Source organism: Pocillopora verrucosa, chromosome 10, assembly GCF_036669915.1.
Source record: "Pocillopora verrucosa isolate sample1 chromosome 10, ASM3666991v2, whole genome shotgun sequence".
Lineage (NCBI taxonomy): Eukaryota > Metazoa > Cnidaria > Anthozoa > Scleractinia > Pocilloporidae > Pocillopora > Pocillopora verrucosa.
The window spans coordinates 15,206,300-15,226,516 of NC_089321.1; the positions used below are offsets into that span (position 1 = coordinate 15,206,300).

Below are 20,217 nucleotides of genomic sequence, written 5' to 3' on the forward strand. Positions count from 1 at the left end.
CCCGAGGATGAAATTTTGGTCCTTTTAAACCAACTTGACTTTTTTATGAATGTTAATTACGTTTATAATGTCATGAACATTATCTGTTTCAATTTTGTACCCTTTCAAGAGGTACCACCACATCTAGAGAATTGTACATGGTTAGCTACCATTCCCAACAGAAACAGTGATAACATTTTTCATTTTTATCGTACTCCATTTGTATAATAATAAACTTTGCATTAGATTTTACATGTGGGTTGTCTTATCTATAATCTAACTCATGAAATGCAGAAAAAAAGCCGTCTGCTATTTCTTTATCCCAGTTAGTATAGTAAATACATCGTTCATTTCCATAGGGGTGGTAAATGTATCGCAAGGCATCGTGGAATATAATGTCATGATGTCTCTCCCGTAATTTCAACTCCTGAATTTTTTTCTGATACCTTTCCACATCTTGTGCATGTTTCGATGCTTGCTGACGAATCTTGCGCTTAAGGCGACGCACTTTTAACACGCGACGGCGTCGTGTCTTCTTGCCCCTTTTAGACATGTGCATCCAACACGGTCACTCTGACACACATCACATCTTGTGAATTCTTTTTAGTTCTCTAGAGATTAAGGCAGCCTCGGACAGCCTTCATTTAATCCCCTCGAGGTTAGGGCAGCCTTGGGCAGCCTTCATGTAATCCCTTAGAGGTTAGGGCAGCCTTGGGCAGCTTCAGGCAGCCCCGAACAGCCATCTTTTTCAGACAAAATCTTACACTGCGCATGCGTAAAGTCTCTGACAGACATCTCACACTGCGCATGCGTAAAGTGTTGTAACATCTCCCACATGGATGGGAAGTGAGGTCTTGACATACATATATATCTCATCATGATGTCGTATGTGTAACATGAACATACAAGTACACGTTACATTTCCCTAAGGGAGGCCATGAATCAATTTTTACCCCACCTACACCCTCATATTATGAATATATTACACCGCCATCTTGAATGATGTCATCTTCGATGACGTCTCCGCCGCCATCTTGAATCCTCCCTAAGGGACTTAGACGCCATCTTGAATCCTCCCTATGGGACTTAGAGGCCATCTTGAATCCTTTGTTATTTATGTTAATTGATGGCGGCATCCCTTTGCTCCCTATGGAGACGCCCTATACTACTTCTATGGAAACACTTGTGAACAGCTTGCATTGTTTTCCTGTAGCTTTTTATAGTTTTGGAAAGGACAATAGCGCTGCATTTTCTGAGCGTATTTACACAGAGGCAATTCAGTCATTTGAGCCGTTTGCATCATTTGAGGAAATTAAACTTATTTGGTCATTTGAGTGGATTGGATCATTTCAGGCAGTTGGGTAACTTGCACTGATTGGGTCATTTTTGCTAATGGCTACATGTTAGGTTCTGCTGTTTCAGAAAGTAAATGTTATTTGAAATTGTTGGGTCATCTGAAACAGTTAGATCACTGGAACCAATTTGGTCCTTTGAGGCAATTCAGTCATTTGAGCTGGTTGAATCATTTGAGGCAATTCAGTCATTTGAGCCAGTTGGGCCATTTGAGCCAGATGGGTCATTTGAGTCAATTGGGTCATTTGAGGCAATTCAGTCATCTGAGCCAGTTGAGTCATTTGAGGCAATTCAGTCATTTGAGCTACCTGGGTCATCTGAGGCAATTTAGTCATTGGAGCTGGTTGACTCGTTTGAGGCGATTCAGACATTTGAGTTACTTGGGTCATTTGAGGAAATTCAGTCATTTGAGCCAGTTGGGTCAGTTGAGGCAATTGTGGCATTTGAGCTGGTCGGATCATTTGAGGCAATTCAGTCATTTGAGCTGGTTGAGTCATTTGTGGAAATTCAGTCATTTGAGCAAGTTGGGTCATTTGAGGCAATTTAGTCATTTGAGCTGGTTGGATCATTTGAGGCAATTCAGTCATTTGAGCTGCTTGGGTCATTTGAAGCAATTCAGTCATTTGAGCTGGTTGAGTCATTTGAGGCAATTCTGACATTTGAGCTGGTTGGGTCATTTGAGGCAATTGAGGTATTTGAGGCGGCTAAATCATTTGAGGCAATTCAGTCATTTGAGCTCTTTAGATCACTTGAGACAATTCAGTCATTTGAGCTGGTTGAGTCATTTGAGGCAATTCAGTCATTTGAGCTGCCTAAGTCATTTGAGGCAGTTTAGTCATTTGAACTGGTTGAGTCATTTGAGGCGATTCAGACATTTGAGCTGGTTGGGTCATTTGAGGCAATTCGGTCATTTGAGTTATATAATACAAGCTAATGTAGAAACAAAAAGTTGTTGAAAAGTGAAAAAAAAATGTTTTTTGCTTGAAATGTTTTCCTTTGGATGCTCAAAGAAATATTTTGATGGTGAGCTAGCTGGCTGATTGTGTAGCTTGCGCTAGACATTTGGGGCTGAGCTCTTCATCAGTGGAAGTCAAAAGATGATATGTTGTTGAGAAAGATCCCTGGGCCATGAGAGACAGAAAGCAACTTTCTCTGCAAAACATCACCTGCTGATCAAACTTCCACTGTTGAATGGCTAAGCCCAAACATCTGAAACAAAATATTTTTTAATCTGCACTTTATACTCGAGTACAAGAACTCTGTTTTATCCTATTTTAACTCGAAAGTTATCTTTCTCAGTTTGATTGTAATATTATTAATGGATGGAATTATTTCAATTTCCTACAGAGAGAATGAGCCACCAAACCTAACTGTAGTAGCCACCATCTTGAAAGAGGGCAAAGAAATAGAGCAGATTCAAAATGATTCTCTTTGTACAGAAAGAAGAATTATAGGTATGTTTGAATGGGGATTGTTTTGCCAAATAAACACAATTTTTGGGTGGAATTTATTTCAGACAAGTGCCCCATCTTGCCCCTTGCTCACTACAACCCTGAAAAACTGACAATCTTTTTCATATAACTGATTGTGGTGTACTTACCTTTTCTTTCAGATGCTATTTATCAAAGCTGACTACCTTGCTCACTACAACCCTGAAAAACTGACAATCTTTTTCCTATAACTGATTGTGGTGTACTTACCTTTTCTTTCAGATGCTATTTATCAAAACTTTGCATCATCAAAGAAACGTAGACGACAGGAAGAAAATGGTACCTACGAGCAGTCTCAGAGGGAGCAAAAGAAGCGACAGAGAACCAAAAGGGTAAAAAAAAGTTGTTTGGCTCTTTAAACTCAATTATCTTATCAGCTTGTATGTTTGAGTAAATTTCAAAAGGTCTGAATTCAAGTTTGATCTAAAAATAGAGTAAGGTTCAAATTACTCTGTAGATCTGCCGAAAAAAATTTTAAGCCAAGAACAACTAAAATCAGTGACACTGAGATTCATTCAAGGGTTCTATGAATGTTTTATTGTAGGGATTGCTCACCATTCGGTATTATAAAAACTTTTTTCACATTTTCCCTTTTAGAAACTGGATAAAACGAGTCTGATGAAGAAGATCCCACATCAATGGTGACAAGGCCCCTTACCTGGAGGACAGAAGAAGTTACCAACATCTTTCATATACTAGACCAGAGGTATAAGTCTTCCATGACGAATCAGCAAAAGAGGCAGTCAGTGAAAAGAAGGGTTGGTAGACCAAGTCATAGAAATAGTAGAGAGATCCCAGAAAAAATTTGCTCTGGGCCACCACCTAAATTTAATTTTAATTTTTTAGTATACAGTCACTCAACTCTCTTCCTTGGACCATCTCTTATAAAGTTGCTATATTTCTACCCAATCATACAGATGATGTAGGTCTACCATCTCCATTCTCTTATTCTGTCTGAATTTAGTTTTTAATTTAATAATTTGCTGATTTCAATTTTCTCCCAAGAAACCACCTCAGTTACCAAATGTGAAGTGAGACTTCTGTACAATTATGGTTGATTACAAGAGAGTTTGAAGACTGTAAACATATACATGTATAACATGTAATATTTTGAGCAATTTAAGTTATTGAGCAGCCTACATTTAAGTTATTGTTAGTGGAAAGTGAAATCACTTTCTAGAATGTTTTGCCTTCCCTGACCACCATTTGGCACTTATGTCCAGGATTGAATGCAGGTGTTTTTAGAAAACAATTCACATTATATGAATAGATTTTTGAACATGATCACACTACTTCATATTTGACAGAATTGTGCATTTAAGTGAATTTTTATCAGTGAGAACAATTTATCATGCTCATTTTCAAGAGCCCAAAATTCTGGACATATTTTCTATTTTAGAGGTGGCTGCAGTTTTCATTCTTACTTTTAGAGTTCTCTTGTTCTCCATCAAATGGAGTACTCCAACATTTTTCTCAGTCAAAGAAAATATTTTCTCTTTAAGTTAATATTTTAGAAGTTTAAATGATTTATGATTTAAATTAATATATCAGAGTCAAAGATACATGCAGCCTTCACAGTAAAGACTTAAGAAAATTCTGTGTTTGAGTTGCAGCTAGTTGTATTTTTAGTCAATTAAATTTGTTCTTCAGTTGCAATTTCAAACATTATAGAAGTGTTTCAAATAGATTTAATGCGGGTATAAAATTAAATGTAAGGTGATATTCTCAGAATGTTGCCTTGATTCCCTCAGCACATGAAGTTCACATTTGTTTGTTTTCTTCAAACCTTTTTGCAAAATGCTTATGGTTTGTGTATATAGACCCACACAATTTTTCAGACAATCATCCTTCCAATTGTATGGGTCAAGTTTTCCCTATTTTGGCTTTAGAGAGAAAAAAATGTGTAAAGTGAAATAAGGCTGAGAAACATGATTGTTATCAGGCTCCGTTTTGGACTGAATAAACATCATTGCGCATTAATAAACTTGATGAGAATTATTAAAGGAGTGCTAATCCTGTCTAGGAGAGGGAAATAGGACAAAATGCTTTGAGAACCTGAAGCAGAGCTGAGTCCAGGAAGTGAAATTTGACGCACAGCAATTAACCGTGCGGTGGTAAACGCGGGAAAATGCATTCCTTGCACGAATTCGCCATTACAGAAAATACCGGAAAATGCATGATTTCGACTGGTTAATTCCTGTGAACATAACTGGAATGGAATGCGCAAAACGGCTGTAAATGGTATAATACATGTTGTTTTCCATAGATTAACCGAACAGCAATGAAAGGTGAAACGCCTGAAAATTTTTTCGAATTCACCATTGCGGAAAAACGTTGGAAAATGCATACTTTCGACTGGATAATTCTTGTGAACATGCAAACTCTGGAAAACATTATGTGTTCCCGTATTTACACACATTAACCTTCCCGGAAAATGCGCGTTTTCAGCTGTTAACTCCAGTGAATACGTTGTTGTTCACTCGGAAAATGCCAATGAACGAAAGGAAAACACGCTGTTTGCCATGTGTTAACCGAGCGGTTAATGCCGGAAAATGAATTGTTTACCTGCATTTACCGCGAAGGAAAACTACCGAATAATGGAACGAATACTGGGATTGACTGATGCGAAAACGCACAGAAAACGTCAGATTTATCGTAGGCAAAACACGGGTAAATGTTAGTAAATTGCCACGTTATCCGTAAATTCAACCTTCGTTTTCCGTAAGGTGAACGCTTGTTTTTTTGCCGTGTACAGTCGATCATTTTGTACTGAAAAAAGTCAATCCGATATCCAAGCGTTTCGCAGTACCTGTCACAAACTGCTTCTCTATTTGCTTTGCTTTCCCTGCATTGTGATGTGCCTAAAATAAGTAGTCGGATAATGAACACTTTTTAAAAGTTTTGGTGTGAAGAGTCGCTGAATAATGTTACACGTTCTTTGGGTTATTAAAAATACGTTGTAAAGGAAGAAAGGCATCGACGCTGATTTATTCCATCCTTATTTATTGGTGAAGGCTGACAGACTAAACCGCGGCGAGATTTGAACGTTATTGGTGAAATATTTGATAGTTGCTTGTTGCTTTCATTTCCCCTCCTTCTCCTTGTTGCAGCAAAGGGTGTCAACACCGACCTCCAAGAGGCCGTGTTTTCATTTTCTTTTGACATAAAAACTCTTGCTTCAATTAACGGGGAACTTTTTTGAAACTCCTTTATTTTCTCTAATCTTAAATTTACTTAAACTTATTATTGATATTAAAACTGACAGTTTATTATCAAGTTCACATTATTAACTCAATAAATTACCCGGGGAAAAAATGAAGGGCCGCCTTAGAAGAAGCAAACTGTACTCTTAAACTTTTTTTCATTCTTTTACATTTTCTAAGAATTGCGCGTTTATACAAATCCAATATATTAAAAAATAATGCGTAAGGGCCAATACATATGTGCAACGATGCGTACATCGTAAGGTATATGGCCTGAACATACATATGGGAGAGACAGTTCATTTAACAATAAAAATGATTTATTAACTTATATTGCGCGTGTTGCATGTGCAGATGTTCACACGCGCATTATATTATAATAATCTTACAGCACAGTCTTTACAATCATTACAATCATAACAATCTTTACAATAATGATTATTGAAAGTAAAGCATGTACAATCTTAACAATTTTTATAATAATTAAAATCTCTACAAATGTGATATTATTAAAACTATGGTATTTATAATCATTACAATCTTCATAATAATTAAAATGTTAATTATCATAATATTATTAGACCGATGGTATTTAAAGCAGATAGGCTTTCCTAAACAGGTGAGTTTTAAGAAGACGCTTAAAAATATGTACAGTATTGGCATAACGTATGCCATTTTTGTGGTGTGATCGATCGTGAGAGTATGACTGTTGTAGAACGTACAAACTGACGATTGGACAACTTAAGCGGAAGTGCATAATCAGAGAATGACCAAAGCGACCAGAGACGAACATAGATCTGTTTTTAACTCTTGACAAAAAACTTCACTTTTCATGCCAAATGATTAAAAAGTCGAGGAGATTGATTTTTCGCGATATGCTTTAAGATTGATAACAAGTGTACTGACTGACAGACTGGACGCCTAACGCATTCTCGCCGAGGCTGAGAGAGGTTTATTTCTTCAGAATGTCGCCCTCTTCTGTTATATATCAGTACTGACCTCTTTGAATTCTTGAAATCAGAGATGCCCGGAAGAAGAGATCTGCTAAAACATGATGCAAACGTGGGCGTGATATTGTTAACTACTTTGAGAAAGTGCGCCCATGAATATTAGCGTCTCAGGTAAATTCGTAATTTGCCATTACATATAGCTTTCAGTACTGTAAAAGAAATTCAGACAATTACAATGAACGATATTTTTCAATACTGTGGAAACACACTTTATCGCTAAAGCAGACTCTTGGATAGTTGCGTGGCATCTGTACGCATTAGTCTTTACTTTGTCAGAAAACCAGAATATCAATTTTACCCAAATCAATTATTTCTTCAGGCAAACATTTATGTTGTATTTATGTTGTATGAATGAACATTCAGGTCTCCATTTCTATAATGTTCGATAAGAAAAGTTTGATCATGTAACACCCGCATTTGATATAACATTTGAAGATTACTTGCGAGACCGAGTCCAGAATTGCAAACCTCTATTTCGAGCGGGGATGGCAACTATAATTTTTCAATTGCTTGTTGCACGCTAAAGTTTATTGCTCGGAGGCGATTGTTTTACTTTCATTTAAATATCGCGGTGGGAGGTAAATTCCTGAACATTGCAAGCATATTAGGACCTAATAAAAAATCAGTAGTCCAATCAGGAGCTGAAATATATGAGGTGCATGTGTGCGTGCAAACTTTTCCTTCAATTTGTGTTTTTGGGAAGTATTTCCATCTTGATTCTGGTGTTGACAATAATGATTCTAGACTTGTGTAATATTCCTTCGAACAAAACAAAAATGGAATCGTGGCTGGTACAATACAAACCGTCTATAAATTTCTCAAACAACCAAATTTAGAAACACTTTAATAATGATAAACAATGGAAATATGTAGCAGCAGTTCTCCGAGGTCAGCCTCATTTAGCGCTCTCGGAAAGTGAACTGCCATTATTACGCTTACTATTTCGGGGAAAATGTAACTTCGTAGCTTGTATCGTTCTTGTGTCACGCACTTTAGGAAATTTTGATAACATGGCCGATCAGAGAACAGGTTTTTTCTAACACTTCTTTTTTACGCTAAGATGACTAAATGTTTAAGGTGTTATATTTCCGCATCATAATCAAGTGTGAGTGCAAGAAGTGTTTTGATCGCCTACGAGCACAAATAGAAGGCAGCAATTATAAATAGCAGTAAAATGACGTCTTGCCTGCTTACATAAACACCTGAATCTTATGGAAGAGAAAGAAGGAAAAGAAAAGATACATACGTCAATGGACAAATATAGTTTTCATGATGGAGCCTTTATAAAAGCCAGAACATCGAAGGAATGTTGGATGCAGAAGAGTAATTATTTTCTTTTTCTCTTCTTTTTCTTTTCCCAATAAACTGATCTGATTTAAGAAACGAGTGAAATGTATAAATAATGCTCATAGCGCACCTGTAGAGGTGTTTTGGGTTATTTTGTCCTGGAAGCCGGTTACATCAGGTTACAAAACATTATCAGGCCCACATACCAAACTTAGACATTAGGGAACAGGAGTAATCGAGCTCTTCATCTGTTGATAGAGAAAGCTCTTAGAACTCGAAAACAATATGAAGATCAATCACTTTTACTTAGTATCCGAGGATACGAAATGCACCGTGCACCACGGCGTACGAGACTCCTGCTCATCAAAATACGACACAAAGAAAACAAAGGCGTTAACAATTATCATTAACATTTATTGATATCCCAATTTTAGCAAAAGAAAGCTGACAGACTTAATTGCAGCGAGAATCGAACTTGATTGGAGAAATCATGCTTGGTCTCGCTTGTATTTTTCATTTCCTCCTCCTTCGTTTCGTTGCAGAATAGTGTGTTAGCGTGGTACATGAAAGAGCCATGTCTTCATTTTCTCTTGGAGATTGGAAGTCGGGATACATAATCAGACTTACCAGGAGCCCATTACCCAGAGCCTCCATACCATCTGTACCCTTGAGTCAACCCTGTCCCGTATCTTTTTGCTTTTTAGAACTGATATGTGGGGGGTTCTTTAATTTCCCGCGAAAACACGCTGCCGTTCGCATAACACACTAAAAACTGGTAAACTTTCCGCGCTTTTCGCCATTTTTGAAATACTTTCGTGCGGCCCACATGCGACGTAAACGATAGCGGACCACAGCTCTCTTATGATTGGCTATTATGTAAACACCTGCGAAAAACCCCGTGGGAGATGCTTCTAAAAATAAAGAGATACCGGACAGGGTTGACTCAGAGGGTAAGTATGAAAGATGGAAGCTCCGGATAATGGGCTACTGGAGTTACTAAGTATCTTTACATTGTCATTACCATCATGAAATATAAAGGACCAAAGGTAACCGGCGCCAAAAATAGATCTGTTTCTTCTAACCCTCGACATAAAGTTTCGTTTTCAGGCCAAGGTGATCGTGACTGAATAGTTGAGGAAATTTTTTTTTTCACGCCATATGCTTAAGGCTGGGAGAATTGGTTTATTTTTCAGAATGGTGTCCTCTTCTGTTATTAGTTTGAAGCCTTCATTTAGAGATACCCGAATGCAGAAATCTGCCTAAGCACGACGCAAATGTGGACGTGACATTATTAGCCATTGTAAAATAGTGCACTCATATCTGGGGACTCCTCAAATAATATTATGTTCGTGTTTTGCTGTTGCACACTCTAATAAAAAACATATATATAAGAAAAAACATGGGAAAATAGAAGTCTTTCTGATACTAGTTGAAGGTATAAAATGAATTTATACTTTACATTATTTCAGCCGATAACATGACATCACCTTTGTTATTGACACGATCTGTTTTAAGAAACGAGCGAATTTTTTGGTATGAATATCTTAAGATTTTAGAACAGACATTAAGTTTAGACAACCCAATATCGCATAATTTACAGAACTTCTTTTGGGCCAGAGGCAAATATGTCCTCGCGATTTGTTGCATCAAAATAACAACAAAATTCAATACTGGTAAAAAAGGGAAATCTTGATCTCTTGAGTAGGCTCCTCTTACACGATTACGCAATATGGAAATAACCTTCTTTTTCTTGTTATAAGAGGGTACAAAATGTACCGTGCACCTAAGCGTGCGACCCAGAAGAAAGGAGGACTTCGCCATGAGCAGGTTCCTCCTTATCGCTGTGTATGGATCGACTATTGCTATCGCTTTAGCCTTTACTTCTGCTGAGTATGGAAACGAAGGGAAAACGACAGTCCGGAAAAAGTATATGGATGACTTTGAACCAGAATTTGAAGATGCTTTAAGGTACTAAATTTAAACGAGAAATTCAGTTTAAATTGGCATTTTATCAACACAAATTTTAAAAGCGCACAGGTAAGAAGAAATCTCCGCCCCGTCGAATTTGACTTCAACCGGGATAAAAAAAAAAAAAAAAAAAAGGGAAAAAAAAAAAAAGCTCTAAGAAGCTATATGATATTTGGAGAACTAAGATAGTTTAATTTTATTGGCGACTTAGTTAGTTCTATCAGTGAATAAGATATGGTTAAATAGTCTTCCTTATAATTTGTCATTCTTTGTGTGGCAGCTAACTTGGCTAGCTGATGTATTGTGTATGTTTAGTGAACTTGTTGCGAACATCTAGCGAAAACAGTGATTCATTATTCTCCCCAAAAACTATGCTTATTTGAGAGTTGACTTCGCCCGCCTTAGATGAAGCTTCGACAGTGCAAGTCTGGAAGCGGTAATATCTAGGCCACAGGAAGGATATATCGCTGAGCTGGAACGATATACCGCTCAGCGTACATGATATACCGTTGAGCTGAAGCGGTATATATGTGTGTGTATATATATATATATATATATATATATATATATATATATATATATATATATATATATATATATGTATATATATATTTGGCTCAAACGATATATCTTTAAGCGAAAACGATTATTTGCTTGGAGCTCAACGATACAGCGATTTATGGCGGCTGTTAGAACAATAGCCCTGCAGCTATGTCGCCGACCTATCATTCCAACTGAAACGTTTTCAAATATCGCCCAAATATCGGGATTATCGCAACAATCGGCAATATTATCGTTTGCTTTTTTTTGCGCAGTACTGTAATGTTACAAAAAGGTGGCGTTTGAACTGAGTGACTAGCTGAGTTGTCTTTATGATAGAGTGAAGTTGAAATTACTCGGGCTTCATATGAACCAGTCTTTTTTTAATGGCTGAAAGGGATGCAACAGCTACAAGAGATTATTAACTGTCAGTAATCACTTTGCGGCTTAATATGTCAATGTACAAAGCCTATTGTATTTTTTTTTTTTTCATTTGAAGTGACTTGAATTGGAATGTTGAACATGATAGCTTCTACAAAAACGAACCAGAAGCCGACATCGATGATGAAAAAGACGATAACGAAAGCGAAGAAAGCGATGTTTTGGATTTAGAGAAGAGATCACCAGACCCCAAATTGCGGAAAGGGCGCCCTGGCGGGTTTCTCCGACGTCCAGGAGGACGCTCAGGAGGACTTCCAGGAGGACGCTCAGGAGGAAGGCCTGGGAGAGGAAGGCGCGGGAGAGGAAAGCGCGGAAGAAGAAGGCGTCCAGCAGTACGTCCCCCGTTACGCAACCATGGAGGAGTACGCCGTGGGGGCAGAAAAGGCAAGAGGAAGTCAAACAATTGATATCCATACGGTCACTACGTGTTAAGTCCTCTGCTTGTAAGTAACATCCCTTCAAAATATAATAGTCGATTGAGCAGGGGGTGGAATTTTGTTGAGGGTGCTTTCCTCTCACAAGATTGGTCTAGGTTTGATTAGCTTACCCGGTGTCACATTTTGATGCAATTTGTTCCCATTTCTGTTACGTATTCCGATAGATTTTATACTGGGTTCAGTGGTTTTCGTAGTCCCACCCTTCCCCCCCCCCCCCCCCCCCCACCTTCTACTAACAAACTGGGCCTCATTCAATGCATGGTTTCAAGCGAGTGGGTTTTTTTTAGCTGTTTCTCGCTATACGGTTGCACAAGCAATAATAAATTCTATATCACTGAATAAAATGTATTTATAGGTTATCCTCACCTTTGCGATTAGAGACATTCATTATACATGCACTGTACGCCAGGGGACCCTGCATTGTCCTTTTGATTAATAAATTTGTCTTTCATTAATATTGGATCCTTTTATATCAACAGATTTATGGGGACCGTCCAAACTCGAAGACTAAAAGAAAAATTTAATTTTGAAATCCTTCTCTGCAGTAATGCGTGGCTAGGACAAATAAATACTTTTTAGACCCAAGCTAAGCTTAAAAATATTTTTGCTTTCATTAGATTAGACCAATTTTTCTTTCACAGTAATGTATGCCATTCCTCCATAAATTTGGTTTACAAACCTAAACAATAAACACGAAATGTGATTCACGTGTTTTTGTGCTCAGTAGGATGAAGCTCTCCCTTCATTTTCAAAACGTATTGATCCCTAATATCGAAGTCGTTTCCCTACACGGTCTGACAAGATGTCATCACTCAACTGCGACAAAATAAAAATTGAATATTTACTAAATTAATTAAGATCAGTTTTTTAAAAGATAAAATGAAAGTAATGATAAATAAAATAATAAGGAAAAAATATGGAAAATTTCAAAGCGGGTCATTTGGGAAAAAAAAAAACATGTTAATTGCTTTGTCATTAGGGTAGGTAAAAGAAAAAAAAAACAATTTAAAACAATAAAAAAAGCTTTAATTTCCTCCAAAGGATTCGAACTACAGATATTCGAATTTTAAATTTCAATGCCACACTGTTGAACTATAGAGAGCGTTATGTGCTAGCTCCAAATGTATGAGGGGTTCCTAATTTGAATAAAAAAAGATAAACTCCACCATCTTTTTTTTCCTATTCATGCAGTATGCTCTTGACCTATTTTGGCAGCGCGAAATCTGAGAATTTTTCTTTGTCTCTCGTTCGAGACAAAAATTAGTAAAACTAATTGTTATTTGAAATGTAATAATATTTGCGGGACATACAACGTGGTTCATTTCATTCTACATATAATATCTTTTACCACCAAACAATACAAATCTCATTTCACGTCAGCGAAGATATATAAAATAAGATGTTTAGTTGTATATAACTAGTTTTGCTGTTTTTCAAAAGTGTACACGCGCCTTTTTTTTATTACGCGGTCTCTAATTGACATGTGTCAGATTGTGACAGATACTTGTAAAAATAATGTTTCAAGGTTTGTTTGGAAGCCTTTTAAATCACCTTTATCATTACGCAAATGAAAATGTTTCGGTGAGGCATCTCTCTTTAATTTGCATTACCTCTATTTTAACTACCATTTATAATACAATTCGGATATAACGCGCGCCGTCATTGGCTGAGAGAGCGTGCTCTATGAGAGTATAGAGCATAGTGCTAAAGCTGTCACACCATCTACCAATTCGTAACATGGCGGACCAATTCCCCAATTATTCTCTTGGGTTTCTATGCGACCCAGACGTCCTTTACGACCTAGAAAACGAAAGAGAAAACTAGTTGTTAGCGTCGGTAGATTTAGAGGATATTATCAATAATAGTGGGACCTACCTGTTATGTGAAAGTGAGGTTTCCAACGAAGGTGGTTATGAAATCAATGAGCAAAGCGGCAACATTGACAAGCAAAGATTTAAAAATATGTCAAATGCTGCAATAGATGACATAATAACAAGGGCAGAAACAAAGAAAACCAAAGAATCCACCAAATGGGCACGCCGAGTTTTTGAAAGTGAGTTTTTTGTTGTAAAAATATTATAAGTATAATTATATGAAAACCTTGCAAAAAGTGTGGAGTATTTGCTAAAATTTCTTGCAAAAACGATTAAAATTAAGTAGATAAATTAGCTGGCGCACACACGTTTACAACCAACAACGACATATTTTTCTCAAAAACGTACACCAAAATACAAATGAAAATAATTTTTCATTACTCATGTCAGTTTATGCCGTTTTCTTTTAATAGTTTGGTGCACTTAGAGAGGGCTTGCTAAGAACCTCCACGAAATGAGCAACAAAGAGCTTGACCAAAACCTCCGCTACTTTTACGAAGAAGCAAGAACAAGAGAGGGTGCATTACATTCAAGATCGTTCCTCCTTGGATTGCGAAATGCGATCGAAAGACACTTCAACAACCCATCATTAAATAGGGGAATTTAAATCACCAAAGGGACCGAATTCCAATCGTCAAACAAACTCCTGCAGAGTATGATAAAGTTAAACAAACGCGAGAACAAAGAAAACACAAAACATAATCCTCCAATTCTAGCAGCAGACCTTCAAAAGTTGAAGTCGTCAGATGCAATTTGGAGACACAGTCCTTGAGGTCTTCTACGGAATGTCTGCTTTCATATCAGTTTGTGCTGGTGTCGTCGAGGACGCGAAGGTCAACGACAATTGACAAGGCAAAGTTTTTAGTTCTTGTTTGACGATAATGGACAGGAATACGCTTCAATGACCCATGACGAGGCTACTAAGAACCATCCAAGAGGGATTGAAGACGTCAACAGTGTAGAAAAGTAGGCCAGGATGTCTTCAACTTCGGAGGATCCACTTTTTGACGGCCTTTACTGCCTCAAGGACTATATCCAGAAGTTAAATCCTAACTGCGAAGAATTCTTTCAGTACCCAAACGAGCCGCGAAACCTGAAGATGACTTTTGGTATGAAAACAAACCGCAAAACACCCCGTAGATAAACTTTCCCCATTGCATTAGCGATTTTAAACTATAGTTTAAGCATTTATTACGCTAATTTAAAAAAAAAAAAAAAAAAAAAAAAAAAAGTAAAGCTTATTTATCGTCGCAATTTGATTAAGAGTTGTTAAAGTTTTTAGACCGACGGAATGATCGTGGAGGGTCACAAAAGGACGAAAGCCATTGCAAATAACACATATAAGGCTATATAATGTAAGGTAGGTGTTTAAATAGAAATAGTTTATTATTATATATTAGTCTATTTATAACATCACCCATTTTGGAAAGCCACATATACACGTTATGACATTTTTTATCTGGTGACTATCACCATAACATTTCAGCTTTCCTGAATTAATGAGAGTAATAATAACGCACGAATCGAATTCAAATATCCCGCGATATTTTACAAGTTGTTTTACAGTCGATCATTTTGCACCAATAAAAAGTCGATCCGGTACGCAAACGTTAAGCATGCAGTACCTGTCACAAACTGCTTCTATAGTTGCTTTGCTTCCCTTGCATTGTAATGTACCTGACATAAGTAGTCGGATAATAACCACCTTTTTAAAAATTTTGGAGTGAAGAACCGCTGAGTATTGTAACTCGTTCTTTGGGCCCTTAAAAATACGGCGCAAAAGAAGAAAGGCATCGGCGCTGATTTATTCCATCCTTATTAATTGATGTTGAAGGCTGACAGACTAAATTGCTGCGAGATTTGAACTTCATTGGTGAAATATTTGATAGTTGCTTGTTGCTTTCACTTTTCATCCCCCCCCCCCCCTCCCCTCTTCTCCTTATTTCACAAAAGCGTGTCAACAGCGTGTCAACATGGAACACCAAGAGGCCATGTTTTCATTTTCTTTTGGGATGGTAACTCTTGCTTCTATTAGAGGGGAACTCTTTTGACATTCCTTTATTTTCTTTCATCTCAAATTTCCTTAAACTAATTAGTATTCAAGCACACAGTTTATTATCAAGTTCACGTTCTTAACTCAATAATTAGCCGGGAAGAAAAAAATGAACGGCCGTCATAAAAGAGGAAACTATATTTGTATCAGGTAATTTAGTGTTAACAACTGAGCTGAAAACGTAAATTGGCCACCGTAAAGGGTAAAAAAGTTGACATTTTGAGCGTCAGCCCTTCCTCAGAGCGATTGGAGGAATTGTGGGTTGTCTGTGGGTTTATATACAGAAAGAGGAGCTACGCTATTGGTGGGAATATGGTGAAAGCAGGAATAGATTAGTTGAATGAAAAGCGCTCGTTGTTTCCGTGGGGAGTAAGGGTGCCGATTTGGAAGATAAATTTTTGTTCTAGTGTTTTGCGGCTTTCCGATCTGCCTAGATGTAAGGAAAGGCCGCAAACTGCCATATGCTGTTTATAATGATTAGGGAGATTAAAGTGTCTAGCGGCTGGTGGCCAATTTACGTTTTCAACTCAGTTGTTAACACTAAATTGCCTGCTATACTCTTCCACCGACGCAGCATCACAGTTTCTTTGGAAACTTACCCCCTTTATTCATTTATACTTGTATCGGTGCCTTAAACTTTTTTCATTCTTTAATATTTTCTTACAATTGCGCGTTCATACAAACTCAATACATTTTAAGATAATGTATTACACTTTCTTTCATATTCAATTTATCATTAAAAAATTTCTTTATGGATTATATATGGGATTTAACGGCCGATAAACACGTGCAATGATAAGTATATCGTAAGGTATATGGCCTGAACATGCATATGGGAGAAACAGTTCATTTTCGTGGTGTAATCGATCGTGATAGTGTAACTGTTGCAGGGCGTATTAACTGACGATTAGACAACCTGGTTTATAATCAGGGAATGACCAACGGCGATCGGAGACGAAAATATATCTGTTTTTAACTCTTGAAAAAACTTCATTTTTCATGCCAAATGACTAAAAAAGTTAAGGAGATTTTCTGCGATATGCTTTAAGATGATAACAAGTGTACTGACTGACAGACTGGACGCCTGAAGCATCCATACTGAGGCTGAGAAAGGTTCATATTTTCAGTTACTTATCAGTACTGACCTCTTCGAATTCTTGATATCAGAGATGTCCAGAAGTAGAGATCTGCTAAAACATGATGCAAACGTGGGCGTGATATTGTTAACTACTTTGAGAAAGTGCGCTCATGAATATGGAGTCTCAAGTAAATTCGAATTTTGCTATTACACATAGCTTGCAGTAATGAATAAGAAACTCAGAAAAACTCATGGAAAATATTGGTCAATATTGTGGCAAAATACTTTATCGCTAAACCAGACTCTTGGATAGTTGCTCGTCGCTTGTGCTCGTTTGTCTTTACTTTGTCGGAAGAACGGACTATCAATTTTATCCAAATCAATAATTTCTTTGAAAAACATTTATATTGCATTAATAAACCTTTTTCAGGTGTCCATTTCTAGCATGTTTGATAGGAAAAGTCTGATTACGTAACACCACATTTTATATTAAATTTGGAGATTACTTGTGAGACGGAGTCCAGAATTTCCAGCGGGGATGGCATTTATACCTTTGTCATTTGCTTAATCCATTTAAATATCGTGGTGTGTGGAATATTCCTGAACATTGAAAGTGTATTAGGACCAGATAAAAAATCAGCTGTCCCAACAGGTGCTGAAATATATGATTGTAGACCTGTGTGATATTCCTACGAACAAAACAAAAATGGAAGCGTAGCTGATAAAATAAAAACCGTCCATAAATTTCTCAAACATCCAAATTTAGAAACACTTTAATAATGATCAACAATGGAAAGATGTAGTGGCAATTCTCTAAGGTCAGCCTCATTTAGCGCTCTCGGAAAGAGAACTGCCATTATTACAGTTAATCATCACCATCAGGTTGAGCTTGCTCGGTATTCCATGACACGCCCCTTCCAGCCTTCTCTGTCTTCCATTTCAATTGGTAGTTCTTTAAGTCTGCCTCGTGTGTCATCCATCAATTGGTCAACGTAGGTCTTTGTTGGGCGTCCTCTCGGCTGATGTCCATGTAATCCAGAGTAATACATCCCCTGCAAGTTCTTCTCATCGCCAGAAATCAAGGACATTTCGAGCCTGCTAACAATTATCAGCGGTATATCGTATTACACTCCGGAACAATAGAATATCAAGAGAATTCAATATGCCGGCGATCACGGCTGGATCTGCAAAGAAGAGTGTTTCGTACCATGACTTTTACAATTTGAGCACCGCAGATCTTCTATTTGATGAAAAGAAAAAGAAAAGAAGACTTGCAAGTAAATCTCTGGGATTTTTCGAGGCAGAGCGATGACATGATGTCAGAATTTTGATTTGCTTTAATTTAATTTTCGCGCTAAGACTACTGAATTTGCATTCAATGCCTGGCATATTTTTATTCTGAAAAGGACCGAGAACTAATTTATTTCCCTGCAATAACATAAACAAATATGGCCGACGATTCGAAGATCAGCGTTGCTCGTGTTTAACTATTTCAGTCATAGTTTGGCGTCTCGTCACTTACCCAACATGGAAAATAAGGGATATTCTGGCGCGTTGGGAACTTTTTTGATGGGAGGAAATGGCAATTTTATAGGATATTTCGACGCTTCGAACTCTGTAGCAGTCAATTCGATCGAGAGCAGTTGACTTTATTTATGCACTTTCCTGTAATAGGCGACTGTTTGGGATGGAGAACGACGGATTTTGAAGAACTGTATGGCGACCTAGGTCAATAACCAATGACAAAAGAACTGGCTCGGGAAGTAAGTGGTTTTTATTTATCTAGTCCCTGTGAGGTTTGATGAATAGCAGAATCAGTAATGAATATGTCTCGATCGAGAGCAGACGGGACCATGAGCTCCTGATTGTTATATTTTAGAAATTTTACAAATTTCCGTACAGTTTCTTATATTATTTGGACGCCATTATGGACGAAATGCGCAAGCGCGGCCGCCATCTTGTCCAATATTTCTGGCGATGTTTACTGCGCCAACAATGCCCTGCGAATCTCATTCTTTGTTGCGGAAGTGATTTACTGACTGGCGGGATGTGGCCGTAGAGCTTTTCGTTTGTGGGGTGATCCTTCCACGATCTGTTTAAGGCAGTGCGTAGCATTCTAATGTATGCTCCGTCGATTTTCTTTTCCAGATATTGTTAAGGTCCAGGAGACTGAACCATATAAAAGGACGGGCTCCACTCCCTCTCGAAAGAAGTTTCTTTTCAGGTTGGCTGGAAGGTTTGATTTCCATATCTTATCCAGTTGATCTAGAGCATCCCACACCTTTCCCAGTCTACTGTGAACATCATGTTCAGTAGAGGCGATGTAGCTTCCTAGGTATTTAAAATCTTCCACCTGCTTTCTCTTATCACCACTGAGTCTCTTCATCTCTTATGACGCATCTTGATTAAAGCAGATGAACTCTGTTTTATCTGCATTGAGGTAGAGCCCTATCATCTTTGTTGTTCTTTCGATGCTGTGCAGAAGAAATGTCGTATCTTTTAGGACGTCAGCCAGCACTGCTAAGTCCTCAGCACAGTCTGTATCTGTTATTTTCATAGCTGGGTCACGTTTGCTCTTCCGCTTTGCGAGGGCAAAGCCAAGTTCATTGTTCTTGTCCAGAGCTTTACGCAGTACATAGTCAAGACATATAATGAATATGCATGGGGCTAGTATATCACCTTGGAGGACTCCAGCACTGTTATCGAAGAAGTCTGTGTCTCCATCAGGAGAGCGAACCATAGAGCTGGTGTCATGATACAGTATCATGATGGCATCCACTGTTTCCTTGGTTATTCCATAAACGGATAAGATCTCTTTCATCTTTCCGCGGTGGATCGAATCAAAGGCTTTTGAAAATTCGATGAACAGGAGAGCAGCTAAAAGGTTTTTTGATTTAATGCCCTCCCAGATACATCTGATGGTGAGTTTTTGTCCTGAGGTTGATAGGTTTATGCGGGACCCGTTTTGGTTTTTTCTCAAGACTCGGTCGAGTTTGGGTCTTGTTCTGTTTAGGAGCATCAGGTTGTAAATCTTTGTTGCAATTGCTGTCAATGTTATTCCGCGGTAATTCTTGGTGATCACGAGGTTGCCTTTTTTGGGGATTGGGAGCAGGCAACCTTCTCTCCGGCTATTTATGGGATCTTGATTATATACATTGTTGCAGAAATCCAACAATAATGGGTGGAAGTCATCTATTTTCCAAACTTCCACAGGTATCAACAGTTCCTTCATAGCGAAAAGTCCTTTTCTTTTTTTAAGACTGGAGTTATTGGTGGTTTACCAAGAAGGTCTTGAAAATGCTGTTGCCAAAGATTTACACGTTCGTCTTGATTCGATGCTTTTAGTTTGCCTCTGTTACTACTTTTCCTTCCACTTAACCGTCTACAGTTTTTCGTGCAATAGCAGACCTTTGATATTCTGATTGCTCCGCCCCATAGGTTTCCTTAAGTGCGTCTCGGGCATTACCAAAGTTCGTGTTGATTTCAGGTGTTGGTCGAGAGTCA

General features: G+C 37.8%; 1 protein-coding gene across 3 annotated transcripts; it reads left to right on the forward strand.

Annotated features, from left to right (window-relative positions):
- Positions 1-7,070: 7,070 nt before the first annotated feature.
- On the forward strand, positions 7,071-12,834 carry LOC136284000 (uncharacterized). Of its 3 annotated transcripts, none has more exons than XM_066173682.1 (4): positions 7,071-7,146; positions 10,083-10,290; positions 11,330-11,714; positions 12,188-12,834. In XM_066173682.1, the coding sequence occupies exons 1-3, from the start codon at positions 7,128-7,130 to the stop codon at positions 11,676-11,678; spliced, it is 576 nt and encodes a 191-aa protein (XP_066029779.1). In that variant the 5' UTR covers positions 7,071-7,127; the 3' UTR covers positions 11,679-11,714; positions 12,188-12,834. The 3 variants fall into 3 exon arrangements, with proteins under 3 accessions (XP_066029779.1, XP_066029778.1, XP_066029777.1); XM_066173681.1 differs by having other exon boundaries at positions 11,330-11,688; XM_066173680.1 differs by having other exon boundaries at positions 11,330-11,655.
- Positions 12,835-20,217: the final 7,383 nt, after the last annotated feature.

Excerpts from the sequence above, each read along its gene's own strand:
- LOC136284000 (XM_066173680.1), top strand. Across the intron at positions 10,291-11,329 it reads GAATTTGAAGATGCTTTAAG|TGACTTGAATTGGAATGTTG; the intron begins GTACTAAATTTA and ends TTTCATTTGAAG. Across the intron at positions 11,656-12,187 it reads ACGCCGTGGGGGCAGAAAAG|ATTTATGGGGACCGTCCAAA; the intron begins GCAAGAGGAAGT and ends TTATATCAACAG.